Source organism: Armigeres subalbatus, chromosome 1, assembly GCF_024139115.2.
Source record: "Armigeres subalbatus isolate Guangzhou_Male chromosome 1, GZ_Asu_2, whole genome shotgun sequence".
NCBI classification, from domain to species: domain Eukaryota; kingdom Metazoa; phylum Arthropoda; class Insecta; order Diptera; family Culicidae; genus Armigeres; species Armigeres subalbatus.
Genome location: NC_085139.1, coordinates 2969319 through 2993379, shown reverse-complemented (window position 1 = coordinate 2993379; position 24061 = coordinate 2969319). Strand labels below are relative to the sequence as shown.

General features: G+C 44.0%; 2 protein-coding genes across 2 annotated transcripts in view; both read left to right on the top strand.

The window, feature by feature from the left end:
• Positions 1-23606, top strand: part of LOC134219684 (exocyst complex component 2) — a 44455-nt gene extending 20849 nt beyond the window's left edge. The window contains exon 7 of the mRNA XM_062698512.1: positions 23468-23606. The gene's annotated coding sequence lies outside the window, so the exon portion shown is untranslated. The remainder of the gene's footprint in view (positions 1-23467) is intronic.
• On the top strand, positions 1887-24058 carry LOC134219696 (uncharacterized). The gene is made up of 2 exons (XM_062698527.1): positions 1887-3069; positions 23468-24058. Exons 1-2 carry the CDS (start codon positions 1956-1958, stop codon positions 23995-23997), a joined length of 1644 nt encoding a protein of 547 aa, XP_062554511.1. The 5' UTR covers positions 1887-1955; the 3' UTR covers positions 23998-24058.
• The last annotated feature ends 3 nt before the right edge of the window (positions 24059-24061 follow it).

The following is a 24061-nucleotide window of genomic DNA, read 5'->3' as shown; positions in this document are numbered from 1 at the left end:
AACTGCTTCTTCAAGAACAGCTTTCCGGCTATTCCAACACGCTCAAACGAGTTCTTCAGAGCGTCCCATGCTCTTTTGTCCTTCACGTAGTCCAACTGATCCTCTGCTATTCGATGAATTAGTAAGTTTTTGCACTTCCGATCTCTAGCCTTGCGCTCGTCGAGTTGTTGCTTCTTCTCCGCCTCGACAGCCGCTGTGTCTTCTGGAAGCTCCTTCGCGTAATCCTCGTCCTCAATGGCATTCTCCAGACAGTCCAGCAGGTTCTTGTCCTCCATCAAAACTTCAATTCGGAACTTCCAGTTACCGAAATTGGTTCCATCGAACAGCCACAGCTTTTCTTCTCCCATTCTATCGTGTATTACTTATTTAAAAGATAAATTACTAGGCCCATAACCTAATAAAATAGGCAGAGCTATGCGTTAACACGTCTTTATTGAACGGGAGAATAGGTAGAAGTAACAGAAATGAAAATTTTATTATCCATGGCATATTGCGTTTCTAACAATTAAGTTGCTATTAGTAACATGTTGATCGGTTGCCAACTCAACAATCATGCCTATCTAGAGAGTAGGAGGTTGAGGGTTCGAGTCCCTCCAAGACACGTGGATTCTTTTTCGCAAATTTCATATCAATTTGTCCATTTCGAAACATATGCTGTGCATATGCACAGCTAGGATATTTAACAAAAAAATGGTTTTCGTACGGCCGAGTTGCCGAATAATATGCAATTAAAATGAATCGCCTGCTTTGAGCGTGCTTACAGCGGGACACTAGGAGTTAACTTTCTGAAATCAGTATGGCGAAAGGCATCTAAGGTTCGATTTCTCAAAATTAAGCACTTTCATCAAAAAAATATTTGGTAGGCATGGTAGCGGACACCTTCCTACATAATCGGTACCAAATAGTTTTTCATGAAAAGTTTCTTATTTCGAGAAAACCCGCGTTAGATGACTTTCGCCATACAAATTTCTGGCGGTTAACTCTTGTTGGCTATTTTGCGCATATACTATAGCGCCTGGATGTGACAGCGGTTATGTTTCAAAACACTTCCAAGACGAAGACTTACGTAGAAACAATTAATTGCATATTATTCGAGTCCGTTGAACTCACCTTTATTGCTGTCACTTTAATAAGCTTGTAACATAGCTAATTGTTTAGGAAAAATCTGGAATTCATTAGACGGAAAAAATAATAGAAATTCCTTTCAAATATAAATGCCGATATCACACCACACTTTTGGAAATAGAGACCAATGTCAATCATAGCAGTCCCAGAATCGCGAACTGTCTGTTCTTGAATATATGTTATCTACAAGTATGCGAAGAACGGCTTATGCTTCTACTGTATACACTGATTCCAGTTTTTACGCGGGGGATATCGCGTAAACCTGAACTGCTTAAAAACCGTCTAAAAAAACTTGAACAAAAATCGGATTTTCGCGGTTTCTACGTATCCTCCGACCTTTATTAAAAACTATAAATAAATATTAGGGTATATCTACGTTTCAGATTGACATGATAGAATTTCGATTCAACTTTGTTACTTGAGAAACGCAAACATTGATTTATTTTTAATAAATTTAATTAATCGAATAAAAGATCAATTAAAATTTCATTAGTCTTCTCTCCTAGATCGTAAGTGAGCAACACAATATAAAGTAAGGGCAGACCAGATAGGTAACACTGCCTATAGGCTATATACCGGTCGCAGCCAGGTGGAATAAGCAACTTGTAAGGATTCCTTCTCCGTTTTGTACAGGGTGCAATCAATGCTTGCTTCATTTTCATTTCATTTCGTTTTTTACCGGCCGCATTGGACCCTGAATGTTCCACATTAGGCCGGTCAACCATATCCGAGGGAGGGCTGACAGAGCAAAGAAACATTTCTTAACTAAATTTCAAACAAAGTTTTGTCACTGTTGAGTTCGGAGTGTCGTTTTATTACAAAATTGAGCGATGATGTTTCGCGATAAAAGTGGTTCAGGCTCGGTAACATTTCGCGGATTTACTCCACCGCTTTCGACTGATGACGATTTTCTGGAGCGGAGGCAAGCATGCTCCGCACTGACGATGGAATCGGAGAAACCCCTCAACAGCGATGGTTGCGGCTCATCACCTAAACTGTCGCTTTTTTTCGCCAGCCTGTGCGTGATAGATTTGTTCGGCGTGTTTCCTATAGTGGCGCTGCCTAAATCTATAATATCGTGTGGATTGTATGGCGTTCCATTGGTGTTGTTGGTGGTAACTTTACAAATCTATACTGCAACGGTGTTGGGGCGCTGTTGGACCATCGCCGTGAAACTAGACCCGTCGATCGTTAGGAAGAATCGTTATCCATATGCGGCAATCGCGGAATTCACCTACGGCAAGCGAATGAGTATGTTCGTGACGGTGCTGCTGGATATGACCGTGTTCGGTGGAGGCATCCCGAATCTGCTCGTGGCTTCCCAGAATCTCCAACTGCTGGGATCAAAGCTAACCGGAGGAGAGTTTGAGTTTTCGTTCTGCTACTGGTTGATGCTGATTGGAATGTTTCTTTGTCCTATTATGTGGCTGGGAAGCCCTAAGAATATGCGGCCTTTGGCTAGTATTTCGGTAATTATATGCAGCAGTGTTGCCTTTATGACTTGGTTATCTATCGGCAAAGACACGTTTGTCACAAACGAGAGTGGAATGGTGGTGCCGCGGGGTGACTTTGTGCCCTTCGAAGGTCTCGAGCTGGGGATGCCATCGTGGATTATGTTGTTAAAGGCCTACGGAATCATAGCGTTTCAGTTTGATATTCATCCCATGCTGCTAACGATACAGGTCGATATGGAAAAGAAATACCAAATTGGAAAGGCAGTATTCCTGGGGCTGATGGCCACTTGTACACTGTCGACTATAACGACGGTTTTCGTGGCTTATCGTTACGGCATGGACACGACTAATAATGTGCTTCAGATCCTACCAAAAAGTTGGTCGCTCTATATTACCATTTTGTTGGTAACGCTGCAGCTGTGTCTGTCTAGTGCCGTGGGGAATTCGGCACTTTTTCAACACGTGGAAGATGTACTCGGTGCCTCCAGAGGTAAGTAATGTCGTTAAGAATTCGTATTGGAATGAAGTATACTCAGTAAAATTAAATTAAATAATTAGTTAATTTCGGGTATGAACAATATTTTTAGTTTAAGTGGTCATATTGTGTAAGGGTTATCACGCTTGTCTAGAGAGTAGGAGTTTGTGGGTTCGAGTCGAGCCCCACCCATACACGTGGTCACGTGGATACTTTTTCGTCAAATTATTATCAATTTGTCCATATCGAAAACATGTGCTGTACATATTCGCAGCCAAAATATGTAATATTTGTGTTCAAATAATGTATTCTCAGCGTCGCGTATAAAATGAATAGTTTGATGGACATGACTTTACAATTCTCCAAAGCTATCGATTCAAGGTTTGTCGATCTATGGAACATGGAATCTGATTGCAGCAACATGATTTTTTGGAAATAATGATCATTTGAAGCGAATCATACTGAACCATTTTGGACCAGATTTATCATATTAAAGGCCCATTTTTCGTCATTGCAAAAATATAGTGTGTGCAATTTGTTCCAAAACTCGTTTTTTCAGCACTTTAACAACTCGCGCTGAAAATAATCATCTTTTTGTAACTAGTGTAAACGGAAGAAATATAGACGTTCGGATTTCTAATGAAACTAACCGTTCAGTTCAACGAGCTATATATTACTAATAAGAATATGTAATGTCAGTTGGCAGCTAGAGCTCGCATTCATCGGACGTGCTACTTCTATCGTTTTCAATATCACGCGCGCGCTTTTCGTGAAAATGGCTATTCGGAAGAATACATTAGTTGTCGATTTTAGTGTACTTCCTTCACGTCCTGATGCTGGAAAAGTTCACAAGTTTCTTATGGACGAAATTAATTTAAAGCTATCCGACGTCAAGCATATTCAATTCCACAACATCAACAAATGTGTGTACATTGAAATGCTCAGTCATGAAGTTGCATATCGATACGACAGGGAACACAACAATAAACATTTCATTGTGGTTGACGAAGCTCGTTTTGTTATCCCGGTGCACATTGATATTGATGCGATAACTGTTCGAGTTCACGATCTGCCTACATCCATGCCTAACACCGTAGTCCACGATTACATGCAGCAGTTTGGAGATGTATTCACCGTAGCACGAGAACGTTGGAAGCACTACTTTCCTGGGGTATACAACGGAGTACGCACTTTGCAAATGAGACTAAAGACCCAAATTCCGTCTTACATTACGATAGCTGGAGAGAGATCGTTATGTACTTATACTGGACAGAAAGTCACCTGTAAATACTGCGGCAAAGTGGCTCATCCCAAGCAGCGATGTTCGGAGGATGATGTCACATCACTGAAACCGGAAACTAATTCATCATCTCCGAAACCGGTAATAAATGACGAGAGCTTTCCCCCATTGGTTGAGCAGTCAACATCATCTCCCCCAGACGAATTCAAGAACGCTGACAGCCTTCTTCCAGCCGAAGCAGAAACGGAGGAGAATAACGATGATCAACAGTTTAACGACAATACATCGACATCTAGCTCCAATTCAATTGATTTGCAGAGTACCACCGCAGAAACATCAAAGCGACGGCTGCCAGCTCGGAAACAGAACGAGAAAAAGAAAGTCTGTATGGGGATGACTCAGATTGGTAGATAAGTTTGAATTTGTATTATTACACATTTAAATAGAAGAATTTTGGCTCCTTTAAGCCTATGTTGGCGCCTCGAGCCTACCAAATAAATGAAATACAAAAAAAAAATAATATGTAATGTGTACAGAGATAAAGGCTTGTTCAAATATTGGGCTTATTAGGGTGGTCCATTTAGTTTTGAATTCACATTAGAAAAGTTAGTTACAACGGACACCACAGGATGAATCCCGCCCCGGCGATATTACATTTATGTGTCCGAACCATCGGAATTCTGATAATCCTCATCGCTGTCCTCGACTAAAACGTTCACGGACCACGGCTTCATTTGATCAGCTGCAAAGATGGTAGATGTTTTCTTTTGTTTGAGCTGCACTCCTGGAACATCAGAAATCAGGTATCGGTCGTTTCCCAAAACCATTTGAATCAGGTATGGACCTTTGTATTTCGGCTCCATTTTTTTTAGTCAGTCCAGTGGCTTGAGGATCCTTTTCCACGAGTACAAGTTCGCCTTCAAAATATGTCCGTGCCGAATATCTCATCTTGTCGAAGTAAGCCTTTTGTTGATTCGGGAACTTACTGCATGCTTTAGAGCATCTGTGTCGGTGTTCGGGATCTCAGCAGTAAACATCATCAGAAGTTGATTCTGCATTATATCTCGTGGGTTATAGGTGAAGAGCAACATATGAGGAGACACCTTGGTCGAATCGTTGATCAAGGTGTTTAGTCCCCACTGGATCATTCGGAGATGTTTATCCCATGACTTATCGTTATTCTGTACCATACAGCGTACGGCATTCAATACATTACGGTTTTCTCGTTCGACTTGCCCATTTGCACGTGGAGTTCCAACAGCAACCTTCACGTGCGATATCCCCATATCCACACAAAAGCTTTCGAATTCCCTTGAGGTGTATGCGGTGCCCCGATCGGTGATAATGCGTCTCGCCTTTCCAAATATGCCGAACACTTTGCCTAGCATCTGGATTACAGGTGATGTTTTCGTATTGCGTACAGCTTCTAGCACCACATATTTCGTGAAACCATCCACCAGCACAACAATGTATTCATTCAATGACGATGAACGAACGAAAGGACCTAGATGGTCCAAGTGGATCGTGTCAAATGGAACTGCGATTTTTTCTATTGGATAAAGTTGCCCTTCCTTTATTCCTCCTTTCGCTTTAACGTACGCACAGTGTACGCACGACCCGATGTACCGCTTCAAGTAGTTACGCATTCCCCGGAACCAAAAATACCTCTTCACGGCCTCCAGAACTTTCTCCACTCCTTTGTGGCCAAGATCGTCGTGGTAGTTGCGAGCAATTCGCCAACGTGCTCTTGCTGGCACTACCCACTTCAATCCATCACTACATTTCCTCATCACGCCCTCGTTCTTCAGAGCGTATTCCTTGTGAATCTGCTTATCCCGGTTATCGACCGGCGGTTTTGACAATATCTTCATCATCTCGAACAATGTTGGGTCTTCTCGTTGCAGCAATTTCAACCATTCATCTTCTTTAATGCTCACTTCCATCACATGCGCTACCACTGGCTCAGGTTCTTCCGACTCCGGTTCGAAAACTGGATTTCGGCTTAAGCAATCCGCGTGCTGCATCTTTTCCCCCTTTCTGTGCACTAGATCAAAGTCGTATTCCTGTAGCTTCAGCAGCCATCTGCCCACTACTGGTAACATCACTTTCTTGGCCATCGTTTTTTTAACTGCTTCACAATCCGTCACGACCACAAAATGTCTTCCTAGTAAGTATTTACGGTATCTTTCCACAGATTCGACAACCGCTAGTGCTTCTAGCTCATAACTATACTTCTGGTATTCCACTTGTGAAGTTTTTCGGCTGAAATAACTTATTGGATGCAATCCATCGTTCATTTGCTGCAGCAGTATACCAGACAGTCCGTGCATACAAGCGTCAGTGTGCACTTCGATGTTTTTTGTTGGATCGTACATTACAACGACCGGTTGATTCACGAGTGCTTCTTTTAACGTTACAAAGGCTATCTCCTGCTCTTCTTCCCACTTAAACAGTTCATCTTTCTTCGTTAGTCGCGTTAAAGGTTCTGCAATAATACTGAATTCCCTCACGAATCTCCGAAAATAATTAGCTAGGCCGAGAAATTCACGAACATTGCGTACGTTCACTGGTCGCGGAAATTCACTGATTGCCCGAATTTTCTCCTTTCCTGGTCGAATCTCGCCTTCACTAACTTCATGGCCCAGAAAATCGAGGCTAGTCTTCAGAAATTGAGTTTTCCAAGTTCACAGTCAATCCATATTTCATTAATCGCTTCAGTAGCGCCTCAAATTTTTCCAGCACATCATTTGCATCACGCCCACCAAAAATTGCGTCGTCGAGGTACACTACTACGCCAATCGACCGGAGCGGAGCAATCACTGTATCGATCATTCTTTGGAACACTGCACTACCGTTGCTAAGGCCAAAGGGCATTTTCACGAACTCGAAATGACCATACGGTGTCGAGAATGCAGTAAACTTTCTGCTATTCTCTGCTATCGGAATTTGGTGATATCCACGAAATAAATCCACCGCAGCGAACAGGTGAGGGCCAGCTAAGGTATTAAGATGGTCTTGAATAAGAGGCGTCGGGGAAGAAGCTTTTACTGTCTTTGCGTTGAGAGCACGGTAGTCAACAACCATGCGCCACTCGCCGTTTTTTTTGGTGCACTAACACTGTAGGACTATTGTACGGTGAGGTGAAGGTCCGAATTATGTTCGCTGCCAACAAATCGCTCACGATATTCTCCACCACATTTTCTTTCGAATACTCTAATGGGTACTGCTTTATATGTATCGGTTTTCGTTTCCGATCATTTCAATCACCATCTCACAATCCTTGGCGGTTCCCATTTCACGGTAGTTTTTTGCGAAACATGGTCGGTAACACTTTATTAGCTCTAATATTTTCTCGCGCTCTTCATGATCTCCATCCACTTTTATCTCTTCGGCGACGATCGGTTCATATGCCTGGATGCTGTATACGTTGCCCTGTATACCACTAGGTCCTGCCACCGGTTGACGCTGGGAATCATCATTTCGGTACGATGCGATTTTCTTAATTCTCATGCTACCCCTCTCTTTCACGAATCTAACATCCTCTCGATCGAGAATATCTCTTCCAATGATCATCGAATTCGCCTGTACTCTATTCGGCACCACACATACATCGGTTTCCATTTCGAGTCCATCCAACTTGATCACCTCTAAACTCTTCTCCCGTACTCGCACTTTATTACCTCCAAATCCAAGTAGAGCGATGTCACATGGCACGATATTATTCAGTATGGCAGCACAACTCTCCTTGATCGTGGTTACTGATGATCCACAATCGTAGAGCGCATCAATTTCATTACTTCCAATAACCACCGATTTTACAAAATTACTCGACTGACGAATCTCTTGCATAGGACGAGGTAATTGTTTCGGAGCAGATTTACCACAATTCTTAGCAATGTGACCCTTCTGGTTACATCGGTAACATTCAAAATTTGCGTGAGATTTTCCGGCATTTTTAACACTACAGTTTGCCGCCACATGCCCTTCACCGTTACAACGATAGCACTTTATATTGGCACCCTGCGAGCCAGAAGATCTCATTTGCTTTGCACGTACACTACCATCGTTAGACGGTATTAACTCTTTTACTTCTGCTAACCATTTCAGCTGCTTCAGTAAATCCGGTAGAGTATTCACTTGGGAGATCGTTCCGAATCTTCCTTCCAGGCCCAACACGATGTATTTGATAATCGCTTCATCAGGCAACTTGCCCTTTTTGCCAAGCGCCACTTGACTATAAAAGTAAGTCTCAAGGCTTTCTTGCGCTATCTTTTTTCGTGCAATCATTGCCTGGTGGATACTGACAACATCGACAGAGGTAGGGAAATCACGAATTAGCGCTGTTCTGAATTCGTCCCACGTTTTCACGGATACCCCGCTGAACCAGAGTTTGGCTGGGCCATTTAGGTTCAAAATTCCACATTGAAGTTTCCATTCGTCGTCGCCCTGACAGAGGGCTGATGCTTTCACAATAGATTCAATCCATTGTTCAGCGGTCGGCGTCGTGGGGATGTCTGGATCAAATAGCACTACGAGATCCTTTACATCTCTTACATCGAAACGGCGCGGTGCGTTCCCTCGTGCAATACCGGTTAACGCAGCAATCAATTGTCTCATGGTAGCATCACTCGACATCTCGGGCTTCTGCTCATCCGGCATTCTTCTTTTATAGCGAGGATCTTTTATCAGTAGATTTTCAAAACTAATACGTCGTATACTAGTCGGGGAGTGAAAGAGTTCACTTTCGGAATCAGGCTCTTCTTGTAAACCACCTTGTGGGGAACTTATTTGGCACAATCCACTGCCTCCAGCCTCCTCCAGGCTCTCAGGCTCACCAAACACGCTTTCAGCCACACTTTTAGAAATTTCTTCCAACACCTTTTCGGCTTCGCTCATCACACCGAAAATTCCGCCGACCCTTAGAACTGCTTTTTGCGCCCGCGATTCACTTATACACGCATTTCACAAAGTCCCCGCGCGATCCCGAAACAGAATCGATCCTGTCTACAGAGTTGTAAACGGAAGAAATATAGACGTTCGGATTTCTAATGAAACTGACCGTTCAGTTCAACGAGCTATATATTACTGATAAGAATATGTAATGTGTACAGGGATAAAGGCTTGTTAAAATATTGGGCTTAGGGTGGTCCATTTAATTTTGAATTCACATTAGAAAAGTTGGTTACACTAGGTAGTTGCATAAACTAATATTGATAGGTCTCGAAGGTTTGCCAACGTCAGTTAACAACTTTTTCCGCCATAGCAACTCCTGACAGGATTCAGTCAAAGCTACAAAGTCTGCCTCTGTGATCAGACAGTTTTACACAGTTTCGTGCTTCACTCAACCTAAATTAAATCTTGCAGTTACTTTTGAGATAAACGCCAATTTATTGATAAGGATCTATCTTATGCAACGATAGTTCTCCCTATTATGACAACTTGAATTGTTGTGACTGAAATCATCTTTGGATATTTCGCTGCCCTGTTGCAAGCAATTAGTAAAACATCTACGTAAACTTCAATGAAATTGAGATCTTCGTTTCTCTCTCTATATATAAACATGGGTCTGATTTACCTGATAGGAAAACCATTTTGCATAACACATTGTCCAAGGTTTTATTCCAGACTCGCCCAGCTTTCTTAAGCCCGTAAATGTTTTTCTTGAGTCGGCAAACAGCATGACACACCCTTCAGTCCAGGCGTAGACTTCATAAATATTACTTCACCCAATTCTCCATACAGGCTGCTTTTACATCTACGTTTTTAACAATAAGCTTTCTCCGAAGAGATGAGCTAGCCACGGGCTGAAAGTCTTTTAAGTGACTGTCTTCAACTGGGGTTTATTGTGATTGTGAAAAAAAAAAACAATCTGCGACCTGGGGATATTGATATTGCTTTAAGCTAGTTGTATTACATCTTTCTGAAGTCGAAAATGTATAAGATTTACTGAAAGAGGGATATATGTAGAAACAAGAGAAATGTGAAGATGAAATTCAACAACAGGTTCATTGAAAAAAATGGCGAACGATGAGGTAATTGTATAGCATGTGAAGAAGCACCGGCTTAAGAGCCCCGCACATAGAATACGTTGGCGCCGCGTTAGACTCCCATGCGAAACAAATATTCACAACTATTCGATTTTGGCAGAACAAACTTTTGTTTTATATATTTTTTTTTAATAGACTTTTGATATTGATATAAAAACTATTCGATTTTGGCAACATATGTTCCGAAGGAGTTGCCAAAATCAAATGGGGTCTGTTTTATATTACACTGGAGTCGGTTTTAACGCGGGGGATACGTTCCGTGTAAATCAAAACCGCGTAAATCCCAAAAACGCGTGAAAAACGACTTCACTGTAAATTATTTTTTTGCGTGTTTGACGTGTTTTCCGTACTTTTTGAAAAACCGCGTAGAAAAACTTTTGGATCGCCTGAAAAATCGCGTAAAAAACACATTTAATCGATTTTTTTTTTGTAATTTTTATGCAATCTATCGACCTATTTCAAATATGGTGTATCCTCCTTGTGGTACAGAGAATAGAATGTGTACACAGCATTATTTCTTGGTCATCCAAGAAATTCCTGGAGTAAGGCCTTTAGATCTACACGCGTAACCGAAAGTCTTTTGACCTGTTTCTGGTGCCTGTTCTTTGTGGTACATAGAATAGAATGTTTATTATTTATTTATTATCAGACTAAGGCCGGAGTGGCCTGTGCTGCACATAAAAGTCTTCTCCATTTAGTTCAGTCCATGGCTGCACGTCGCCAACCACGCAGTCTGCGGAGGTTCCACAAATCTTCCTCCACCTGTTCGATCTTCCTGCCCGCTGTGCAGTGCCTTCTTGTTCCCGTCGGATCGTTGTCGAGAACCATTTTCACCGGATTACTTTCCGACATTCTGGCTATACGTGCCCGGCCCACCGCAGTCTACCGATTTTCGCGGTGTGAACGGTGTGCAGCTGATGCAACTCGTGGTTCATTCGCCTCCTCCACGTACCGTCCGCCATCTGCACCCCACCATAGATGGTATGCCACACTTTCCTTTCAAAAACTCCCAGTGCGCGCTGCACAGTGGTTCGCTCCAGAACAAGGTTGGCCAAAACCTCAAAATGTCCCTAAAAATATCCCTTATGTTTGTATTTTGGCATTTTGATGGTTTTTGTCACATACAGACTTGAATGTGGGTGTTGGAAGCACTACTTTGCCAATATACAGCCGTTTTAGGCATCTCTGTGAATAGTAAATATTTTCATTTTACTGCTACATTCGGATTTTGAAAACAGATTGTTTCGCAACAAAGATGATCTCACTTGCCATAAAACTAGTTAATTCTATTCCATTTAATTCCATTACTTGATTGTTACTTCACAGTTACGTATTTCGACTTCAACCGTAAGGCCGTTATTGGTTTTCTCACTTGACTCAAGTGGTGGAATTAAATGGGATAGTACAAACTCGTATTTTGAGAAGTGAAAAAAGCTATACATAATGTTCGTATCAAAAGACTTATTTGCTAAATACTGGCTGTGCATGTGCTAAGACAAATAATTTTTTTTGGAACATCCACAATTATGGAATATTTTTGAAAAAAGTTGAATTTGAAAAGAATCAATTAATTTGCATGACAAACGACCAACTTTTATTTCAACTGTGTACTTACATTTGTATTCTTCATAATCTTGACTCGAAACAGGCTTTTCCTTTTCCTTCCTTGGAGAAAGTTTTGAAAATAGCAAACCTTGTGTGTAATATCTTCCAGTCGTTTGGGAAGAAAACTGTCCAATTCTCTCACTTAAAACAGCAAAAAAATATTCAAATAAAAGTAGGGAGTAATGACGGCTTTGGCAGGTTTTGTTCTATTATTGGCAGGGGGTTTTATAACTGATTATGCTCAAATTTGGCCCAAACATTCTTTGCATATCAAATAATATTGTGGCCAAATTTCATAAAATTCGGTCGACAAAACCCCCTGCCAATAATAGAACAAAACCTGCCAAAGCCGTCTGTTCCCCTACAAAATGATTCCATTATTGAATAATTATGCTACGAGATCATTCCATTTTTCAGCTTTCATTTAATGCTTTCATTACATGTTTTAAATATTAAATAATTATATCGAACGTTTCAGCTTCAATCTAATAATTTAAAAAAGGGCATTTTTAAGGTTCTTGTGAACAAAAAATACGCATTTGTAAGGTTTCAGTTAGAAACAGACCAAAAAATACTATGCACATTTCAAACTAAAACGTTAAAAAAACAGCTTATCGCAACTTTTCGCAAAACAAAATAGTGATGAATAGGAAGCTATTGCTTTAAGCTTTGTAATGAGCATAGAATTATAACGGGCACTCATCGGCGCCTATACTTTTGGAGCAGTTCAATCTAAAAATTGTGAGTATTTCAACTAATTTTGTATTCAAAGTTATCTAAAGTTGAGTTCTGTCACCAATATTTGACATAGACATACTATTTAAGATCCCGACAATGCAGTCTTGAAATAATATTGGGGTTTGCGATGTAATTGAAGCCGTACGATGCTGATCTAAACGCCTTGATGTTCAATTCAAAATGATGTAACAAAGTCAAAACTTAACAGAACTACTTCAAATTTTGAATTTGAATCACGTAAGTATTCTATAAAATGAGAAAAATATAATTTTAACGGAAACACGAATTTTGATTTTTGAGGTTTTGGCTGCTTTCGAACCATTGTGCGCTGGTCCTCCACGAGCATCGTCCAGGTCTCGTGTCCGTAGAGGACTACCGGTCTAATTAGCGTTTTGTAGATTGTCAGTTTGGTACGGCGGCGAACTCTATTCGATCGGAGCGTCTTACGGAGTCCAAAGTACGTACGATTTGCAGCCACTATGCGCCTCCGAATTTCTCTGCTGGTATCGTTATCGGCGGTCACCAGTGAGCCCAAGTACACGAATTCTTCAACCACCTCGATTTCGTCACCACCGATAGAAACTCGTGGTGGGTGGCTTACATTGACCTCTCTTGAGCCTCTTCCTATCATGTACTTCGTCTTCGACGTGTTGATGACTGGTCCAATCCGTTTAGCTTCGCTTTTCAGTCTGATGTAGGCTTCCTCCATCCTCTCAAAGTTACGGGCCATGATATCAATGTCGTCGGCGAAACCAAATAACTGGACGGACTTTGTGAAAATCGTACCACTCGTGTCAATCTCTGCCCTTCGTATTACTCCCTCCATTCATTCATTTATTTAGTTAACATCTAAACAGATAACACTGAATCAACAATTTGACGCCACAATACACGGTTCGAGGCCGCATTTCTCCATCCTCGGATACGCCCCACGCTCGCCAAGTCGTTCTGCACCTGGTCTGCCCATCTCGCTCGCTGCGCTCCACGCCGTCTCGTACCTGCCGGATCGGAAGCGAACATCATCTTTGCAGGGTTGCTGTCCGGCATTCTTGCAACATGTCCTGCCCATCGTACCCTTCCGGCTTTAGCTACCTTCTGGATACTCATTCTTCGCCGCCACACACCGTCTTCTTGCACACCGCCAAAGATGGTCCTAAGCACCCGTCTCTCGAATACTCCGAGTGCTTGCAAGTCCTCCTCGAGCATTGTCCATGTTTCATGTCCGTAGAGGACAACCGGTCTTATAAGCGTCTTGTACATGACACATTTGGTGCGGTGGCGAATCTTTTTCGACCGCAGTTTCTTCTGGAGCCCGACTTCCACAGATGATGCGCCTTCGTATTTCACGACTAACGTTGTTGTCAGCCGTTAGCAAGGATCCGAGGTAGACGAATTCCTCGACCACCTCGAAGGTATCCCCGTCTATCGTAACACTGCTTCCCAGGCGGGCCCTGTCGCGCTCGGTTCCGCCCACAAGCATGTACCACCAGTCCAACTTTTGTTGCTTCACGTTTCAGGCGGGTGTACACAGTTCTGCCACCTTTGCAAATGTTCGGCCGACAATGTCCATGTCATCCGCGAAGCAAATAAATTGACTGGATCTGTTGAAAATCGTACCCCGGCTGTTACACCCGGCTCTCCGCATGACACCTTCTAGCGCAATGTTGAACAACAGGCACGAAAGTCCATCACCTTGTCTTAGTCCCCTGCGCGATTCTAACGAACTGGAGTGTTCGCCCAAAATCTTCACACAGTTTTGCACACCATCTACTGTTGCTTTGATCAGTCTGGTCAGTCTTTGATCCCAGGGAAGCTGTTCTCGTCCATAATGTTCCATAGCTCTACACGGTCTATACTGTCTTATGCCGCCTTGAAATAAACGAACAGATGGTGCGTTGGGACCTGGTATTCACGGCATTTTTGAGGATTTGCCGTATAGTAAAGATCTGGTCCGTTGTCGAGCGGCCGTCAACGAAGCCGGTTTGATAACTTCCCACGAACTCATTTACTAATGGTGACAGACGACCGAAGATGATCTGGGATATGACTTTGTGGGCGACATTAAGGATTGTGATCGCTCGAAAGTTCTCACACTTCAGCTTGTCGCCTTTCTTGTAGATGGGGCATATAACCCCTCCCTTCCACTCCTCCGGTAGCTGTTCAGTTTCCCAGATTCCGACTATCAATTTGTGCAGGCATGTGGCCAGCTTTTCCAGGCCCATCTTGGTGAGGTCAGATACCATCCTTACCAGCTGCTTTTTTGGTCTTTAGCTGTTGGATGGCATCCTTAACTTCCCTAAAGGTGGGGCTGGTTGACTTCCATCGTCCGCTGAACAGACGTAATCATCTCCTCCGCTGCCTTGACTTTCACTGCCTGTACACTCAGCTCCATTCAAATGTTTCTCGTAGTGCTGTTTCCACCTTTCGATCACCACACGTTCGTACGCCAAGATGCTCCTTCTATATCCCTGCACATCTCGGCTCGCGGCACAAAGCATTTGCGGGATGCGTTGATAAAACTTGCGTGTTTCTTGAGAACGGCACAGCTGTTCCATCTCCTCGCACTCCGCTTCTTCCAGGCGGCGTTTCTTCTTCTGAAAAAGACGGGTCTGTTGTCTCCGCGCGACCGCCCGCGCTGCGTCCTTCTCCTCCAGAATCTGTCTGCACTCTTCATCGAACCAATCGTTCCGTCGACTTCGTCCCATATACCCGACGTTGGTACACCTGGAGATCACCACTGCAGACAGAATCACAAATTGACCACGTTCTGATTGATGGACGGCACTTCTCCGACATTATCGACGTCAGGACATATCCAGTTCGTTCGAATCGCGCCGGGGACTAAGACAAGGTGATGGACTTTCGTGCCTGTTGTTCATCATTGCGCTAGAAGGTGTCACGCGGAGAGCCGGGTGTAACAGCCGGGGTACGATTTTCAACAGATCCAGTCAATTTATTTGTTTCGCCGATGACATGGACATTGTCAACCGAACATTTGTAAAGGTGGCAGAACTGTACACCCGCCTGAAACGTGAGGGTTGGACTGGTGGTGAATGCATCGAAGACAAAGTACATGCTTGTGGGTGGAACCGAGCGCGACAGGGCCCGTTTGGGAAGCAGTGTTACGATAGACGGGGATACCTTCGAGGTGGTCGAGGAATTCGTCTACCTCGGATCCTTGCTAACGGCTGATAATAATGTCAGTCGTGAAATACGAAGGCGCATCATCTGTGGAAGTCGGGCCTACTACGGGCTCCAGAAGAAACTGCGGTCAAAAAAGATTTGCCACCGCACCAAATGTGTCATGTACAAGACGTTAATAAGACCGGTAGTCCTCTACGGACATGAAACATGGACAATGCTCGAGGAGGACTTGCAAGCACTCGGAGTCTTCGAGAGACGGGTGCTTAGGACCATCTTTGGCGGTGTGCAAGAAGGCTGAAATGTACTTTTCGGCTCTGCAGCGAGGGCGTGAAAGTAATGCCGGCAAACAAGGACCATCATCAATCCGTCGTGGAGTTCCTCGAGGTCCACAAGTATGAGTACTACACTCATGACCACCCCGGCACGAAGCCGCTAAAGGCTTTGCTGCGAGGACTCCACGACATGAAGGAAGAAGAGCTAAAAGCTGAGCTCGAAAGATGCGGATTGAAACCGGTGGCCGTGCACAAGATCGCTCGTCACGACAAGACGAGGAGATATCGCGACCAGCTTTACCTGGTCCACCTGGAGCACGGCTCCACCACGTGGAAGCACCTGAAGCTGGTCGGCGTTATAAATTACACCGTCGTTGACTGGGAGCGATATCGGCCAGTGCACCGCAACGTCACGCAGTGCACCAACTGCTTCAATTTCGGGCACGGCACCAGGAACTGCCGCATGAAGCCGCGCGGCAACAAGTGTGGCGAACCCCATCTGACTGATGAGTGCGACAAAATGGAGGTGGCCGATCCCAAGTGCGCCAACTGTGGCGATAAACATCGGGCCACCACAAAAGGCTGCCCAAAGCGAGCCAAGTTCCTGGAAATTCGTAAGAAGGCTTCCACCAGGACCATTCCGAAGAAGTGTTCCTGTAATCAACGAGGTGAACTTTCCAGCCATCCCGGCTCCCCGTCGTGTGATTGCAATATTCCCACCGCTACAGTCGCACAAGCGACTGGCAGCGGCAGCTGCATCAGTCCAAGCTCCAATATCGTCGGCACCATCCACCAGCGAATTGCCCCCACTCCCTCCTCCTGGGTTCCATCGGCAGTCGGAGAACGAAGCCGTCCCATCGGAAGAATCTGCTCCGCTGTACACTCCGGAGCAACTGATGCCGATCTTCGCGCAGTTCGCCACTCGTCTGCGCGGCTGCAAAACCCGCTTCGACCAGGTCTTCACTCTTGGCATGTTCATCATTGAAAATGGATGCTAGGGTGGGCCTGGTCAACTGGAACGCGTGCTCGCTAAAGAGCAAAATAATTGAGCTGAAGGATTTCCTTGAGGAGATTGAGGAGGTTCATTACCGAAACGCACCTAAAACCGGAGGTGAACGTCAACATCCCGGACTTCCGCATCGTGCGACTCGACCGGCCGACCAGGGGAGGCGGTGTGGCTATCGCTCTTCGCTACAACATCAATTGTCGTCTGCTTCCAAGCTTCCAGCTCAGTGTCATCGAGGCCATCGGTGTTGAAATCACCACTTCGGTCGGCACAATAGCGCTCATCGCGGCGTACTGTCCAACGCAGGCCAAATCCGGCGATGGATCATCGGCTGCCCTTCGGAGGGACATCGTCAAACTGACGCGGAGGCAAGGCCGGCGACTTGAATGCCAAACATCAAGCCTGGGGCAACAGTCGCGGCAATCGAAACGGCACCATCTGGAGCAACGACATGGAGGAAGGCCACTACACGATCTTGAGCCCGGATTCCCCCACTCGGCTGAGTCGGTCCGGTGTCCACGCAACCCTCGACTTCTACATAACAAACCTGAGTGACCATGTCTCGCAGCCGGTCGTCTACCAGGAGCTCAGTTCGGATAACTATCCGGTGGTGGCGGAACTGGGCTCCTCGGTCAATCGGCACCTGCAGTTACGGCGAAACTACCATCGGGTGAACTGGCAGCGGTTCCAGCAGTGCGTCGATAACACCGTCGATTACGAGGTGCGTCCGGAGACGCCGGAAAGTATCGACCGCCAGCTTTGCGCTATCGAGGAGGCGATCACGGCGACCCGGGAGCAACATGTACCGACGGCTCGGCAGGTAAGCAACTCCTTAAACATCGATACACTCACCAAATATTTGATTCGATTGCGGAATGTCACTCGCAGGCAGTTCCAGCGTACTGGACTGCCTGAACTTAAGGCACGCAATCGAATCACAAAAATTATCAAGGCCAGAATGGTGGACCTCAAAAATAACGACTTCTCGAATAAGATCCGCACTCTCCCAGATTATGCTAAGCCGTTCTGGAAAATGACCAAAATTCTAAAATTCAAGCCTCGGCCCATTCCACCTTTGATCCCACTAGACTATAATGGCTCTAAGGATCGCTTGATAACTCCTGCAGAGAAGGTCGCTGAAATAGGTCGTCACTTCGTCAGCTCACACAATCTTGGGCAGAACATCGTCAGTCCACACGAAGCAGCCGTCAACGAGCATGCTAACAACATCCATTTGATTCCCAACGACTTCTCGGAGGAGTTGGAGATCTCAGCTGGCGAATTGACGGCCTATATCAAATCATCGAAGAACATGAAGGCCCCAGGCTTCGATAGCATCCTGAATCTCGAGCTCAAACACATGAGTGCTCCGTTCTTTGAGCACTTCTCGCTGATCTTTAATCAGTGTCTCTGGCTCAGCTACTTCCCATCGTCCTGGAAGTCAGCGAAAGTCATCCCTATCCGGAAGCCTGGGAAGGATCCTTCCTCCCCCAGAGGTTATCGTCCCATCAGCCTTCTCTCAGGGTTATCCAAGCTATTCGAAAAAGCTATTCATCACCGGTTACTTGAGTCTGCCGAAAATCTCAACATCTTGCTCGAAGAACAGTTTGGTTTCCGACGCGGTCGGTCAACTGTACACCAACTGATTCGAGGTACCAACGTCCTCAGACGGAACAAGTTTGTCTCAAAAACATCCGCCATGGCCTTACTCGATGTCGAGGTGGCATTTGACAATGTATGGCATGATGGCCTGGTGTACAAACTACAACGCTACAATCTTCCCAGCTACCTGGTGAAAATCATCAACAATTACCTGTCGGCAAGGACATTCCCGGTCTGAATCAGCGGAGCGAGTTCCGATGCGCACAACATCATCGCAGGCGTCCCCCAGGGCAGTATCCTCGGGCCCCTGTTTTTCAATCTGTTCACCTCCGACATGCCAGAACCTCCAGAAGGCGGCATTCTGTCTCTGTTCGCAGATGACACCTCCATCGTCTACAACGGTAGAGTGATCAGAGCGCTAGTGGCAAAACTCCAACGAGGCCTGGATGCCCTGACAGAGTACCTCACCGACTGGAAGATCTGTATCAACGCGGCGAAGACCCGGGTCATCATTTTCCCCCACTCTAAATCCCCTAGACATGTTCCGCCTGGGGACTGTAAAATCATCCTCAATGGCACGACTGTGGAATGGGCCAACGAGGCCGACTACCTTGGCTTGACCCTCGTCAGCAAGCTTATTTTCAGGCAACAGGTTGACAAGACGTTTTGTTGAAACTACTGTACCCTTTGATCAACCGCCGGTCTGAAAAATAAGCTAGCTGTCTACAAGCAAATCATCCTCCCTGTGATCGAATATGGCATGCCGGTCTGGGAGAGCTGCGCTAAAACCCACCACCTCAAACTTCAGCGGATCCAAAACAAATTCCTGAGGATGATCCTCAACACCTCCCAGGACAAGAACATCCGAGGTCCACCGTCTGGCCGGAATAAAAACCTTACATGAACGCTTTGGTGAGTGTAAAGAAAAGTTTAGGGTCCGTTGCTTGCATTCGGATCAGGCTCCAATTAGGGCGCTAGTTCCAATCTAGGTTATCAGATTTTTATTGTAAATATTAGTGTTCACCAGCCCCGTGGCAAGAGATTCTTCTCAGCGTAGCAAACATCTTCATGAATATGTCCAGCATACATTTTGAAAAGTACTTCTCCCGAATAGTTCCTTTATAAGCAACTGGATTTTATCCAAAATATTGTTGGCTACACTTTTTCAATTTGTTCAAAAATAATACTAGCTATTATTGGCATGAAAATATAATCCTAAAACATCTTTCAGCACACCATTTATTTCATTTCAATTTCACTAATGAATGTTGTTCGATTTGCATCCCCGGACCATTTCAACTGTGATGCTCAACACAGTATAAACAATAATAATATCTTTTGTTTGATTCGGAGCGGGAGAACAAGTTACGAAAAATGATTTCGTGTAGCGCTTGATTTCACCTGTAGATTCCCTCCAATTCGTAAGTTTATTATATTTTATCATCAAATAACATAATTCCCATGGTCAAAGATGTAAATCTTGCAAATTATTTTGAAAACAATTTTCAGATTTAACCAAAACAAATAGTAAACAAAACACATGATGTTTATTTTCGTACAATAACAACGGACGGTAATAAGCTACCGTCCGTGGACATGGTGGCTATTGTCAAACCTCTTGTGATAGTATAGGACGCCAGGGGGGTGGGGTTGCCAGATACCTGATTTTTACAGTATTCGGTAAATTTTACCGAAATCTCAACCGCTGAACTGTTCGGTACATTAATTTACAGATTTTTGTAATTTTTCCATTGCTCAACTGTCAAAATCACCGAAAATCTGTAAATTAATTTACCAAACAGTTCAGCGGTTGAGATTTCGGTAAAATTTACCGAAGTCGGCGATTTATTTTAAGTGTGTACATTAGAGTGATTCAAATTTTGACTTTTTTGCTCCCCTATGCTTAAACGATGGCATTTGCCATTTTAATAATCGTCCTAAATTTTTAGCTAATTTGGATGTAATTTGACTGAGCACAAGCAGTTTGAAGCTTGTATGAAAATTACTATGAAAACAGTAACTTTTGTGAAAAACCGTTCCCCATCATTGCCCATAAAGCTCTAAAAATGTATGAGTACGTTAGCAACATAGGAAATTTAACAAGCGAAAATATCGTCGTTGTTGCTAAACGATTTGATGCTGGCAACAAAAGTTATTATGGAATTACTGAATTATGGGAAATTCAATTTAACACGTAAAAGAATAACATCAATATCAATAATGAGCCTTTCTGTTTTGTTTATAATTTTGCTCACAAAAGTCAGATTGCTTCGCAACAACAACTGACTTTCAGCTTAGGATCTATTCTATGATGACGATGCGTTAAATATATTCAAATATGTACTGGGCTGCTCCACGAAACGATCCTTTACATAAGTGGCAATTCTCATAGTAATTTTCATATAACCTTCAAACGGCACGTGCACAGCCAAGTTACATCCAAATAAGCTAAAAATTTGGGAGGACTATTAAAATAGCAAAAACAATCGTTTAAGCACAGGGGAGCGAAAAAGTCAGAATTTGAATCACTCTAGTGTACATAGTAGTTAGGTTATCAAATTTTAAACAAACACACTAGCGCCTTCTGAAGGTCGTCATGATATATTATATTTTAAATATTAAGTAACAACATAAGAAATAATAATAATAATAATTAAAATTGAAGTTGGAGGGCCAAGCCGGCCGATCATTGTACATGTTTTAAAATAATTGTAGAACAAAAAATGTTTAAATAAAGAAGAATTTTACTACTACTACTGCAGTGGCGACATCAGGTTGCTTCAGTCGCTCTAGGTCGTACTGCGGCGGTCGTCGGTACCGAACATTGTTGATGACGGATAGTTTTGGGCGCAGTTTAACCATCACCAGATAGTGGTCAGAGTCGATGTTAGCGCCACGATATGTCCTGACGTCGATAATGTCGGAGAAGTGCCGTCCATCAATCAGGACGTGGTCGGTTTGTGATTCTGTCTGCAGTGGTGATCTCCAGGTGTACCGATACGGAAGGCTGTGTTGGAAGTAGATGCTGCGAATGGCCATATTCTTGGAGGCGGCGAAATCAATTAGTCGCAGGCCGTTTTCGTTCGTCAGCCGGTGAGCGCTGAACTTTCCAATAGTCGGTCTAAACTCCTCCTCTTGGCCAACCTGAGCATTCAAATCTCCTATGATGATTTTGACGTCGTGGCTTGGGCAGCTGTCGTACTCACGTTCCAGCTGCGCGTAGAATGCGTCCTTATCATCATCAGTGCTTCCGGAATGTGGGCTATGGACGTTGATTATGCTGAAGTTGAAGAACCGGCCTTTGATCCTCAACCTGCACATTCTCTCGTTGATCGGCCACCACCCGATCACGCGCCTTTGCATATCGCCCATCACTATGAAAGCTGTTCCCAGCTCATGTGTGTTGCCGCAGCTCTGGTAGATGGTATGATTACCTCTAAACGTTCGCACCATTGATCCCTTCCAACAAACCTCCTGCAGCGCTACGAGCGGCATGTACGCACGCTTGCCAAAAACTCCTCGCCGAGTAGAAAATGAGCAAAAGCAAGAGTTTTTTTGAGGAGCAGAAATGAGCATCAAAACTCACAACATTGTGCATCATTAAACCCGAGCTTGTGCGTCGCAAAACAAGAGCGAGTCTATCTGTTCATCTTTTTCTTGTGGTGCGTCACTCACTTACACTCACACTCAAAACAGCCTCCAAGATTTTTTTCACATACAAAGCGTCGCTCCGGAGGCTCAATGAGTGCTCTTTCACCCGACGCCTCACTCACATGTTTTTTTATTTTGCTTCCTCACCTGTGTTTTTGTACCTCTGCTATTTATTTACGCTTCCACTTAATTATTGTGTGGATGCGAATGCAGCATTTTGCTGATGATGATTTTATTTAACTCTAACGAGTGTGAGGAGTTTTGTCAAGCCTGAGTACGAGACGGCGTGGAGCGCGGCGAGGGAGGTGGGCAGACCAGGGGCAAAACGACTTGGCGAGTGTGGGGCGCATTCGAGCATGGAGAGATGCGGCCTGGAACCGTGTTTTGTGGCGTGAAATTGTTGATTCAGTGTTATCTGTTTAGATGTAGACTAAATAAATGAAATGAAATGAATGCATAACGATCGCGCTCATCGAAATAAATGTTTGTTCTGCTTTGTGCGAGTGAGTAAATTAATTAGTCAGTAAAAGTTTTGTTCGTGTTCTATCGTGTTTCGCTCAACACGCAAAACGATCACGCGATCATCGGAATAAACATTTGTTCTGTTTTGTGCGAGTGAGTAAATTAATTAGTAAGAAAAGTTTAGTTCGCGTCCGATCGTGTCTTGTTCGGTACGCAGAACGATCGCGCAATCATCAAAATAAATATAAAATTATTATACAGAGCGATCGCGTGTTCATCGAAATAAATATTTGTTTTACTTTGTGTTTAGGAGTAAATTAATAAGCAAGTAAAGTAGACAATGCAAAATACTTGCGAACATTTGTATTGCTTTTTTCTTGCCTACCTACTACTCGCAGAGAAACCAAAAAATGAACCCGAAAAATGTTCGTGAAGCTTCGCGAGTCGTTCGTCAATATTTGTTAGTCTGCCTTATGTTGCAGTTGCACCACGTTGAACTGTTGAGTGTATTTGTATTTTTAAGAAGTTATAATAGATATAGTACAGATCGTTTCTCTAGTTTATCCTAAAATATACTTCATCCAATACGAATTCGATTCAACTAATCGCTTTCGAAACCTCTTACACAAATGTTCAATCATTGTAGATTTCACATTGAAGCGCTGCGTGATACGTTCTTCATTGGTTTGGTTAGCTGTTCTGATTGCCGAACTCGTCCCTCGTTTCGATGTGGTCATGGGAACCATCGGGGGAACACTGACAGGCCCTCTCATATTCATTCTACCACCGTTGTTCTACCAAAAAATGACGTCGCTGGAAAAGATCTACTACCAGGAAATGGAACACATATCGAGTAGGAACACACTCGTTTCGACTGACGATCGAGAACCTCTGTTTCCAAGTGCATATGGAACGATTACAACCCCCACAACTGATGACAAGCCGCCTGCTCCAACCATTCACAAAATGGGTCAATGGTTCACGCTATGCTGTGATACTTCTTACAGGTTCTGTCGGTTCATGTACAGCGATTGCATACTTTCGGGGGCGGTTATCACGTTCGGAATCGGAGCCACGCTCATCTCGACTTATTACAACATTTTCGATGTCAAGGACGTTGGATCGCAGTTCTGGGGATCGTGTGCTGCAAATATCACACTCATTAGTGATCAATAGAAGGGGACAAGGAATAGGTAATTATAACAAAGCTGAATTTATAATAAACAGTGATTTTTAATCT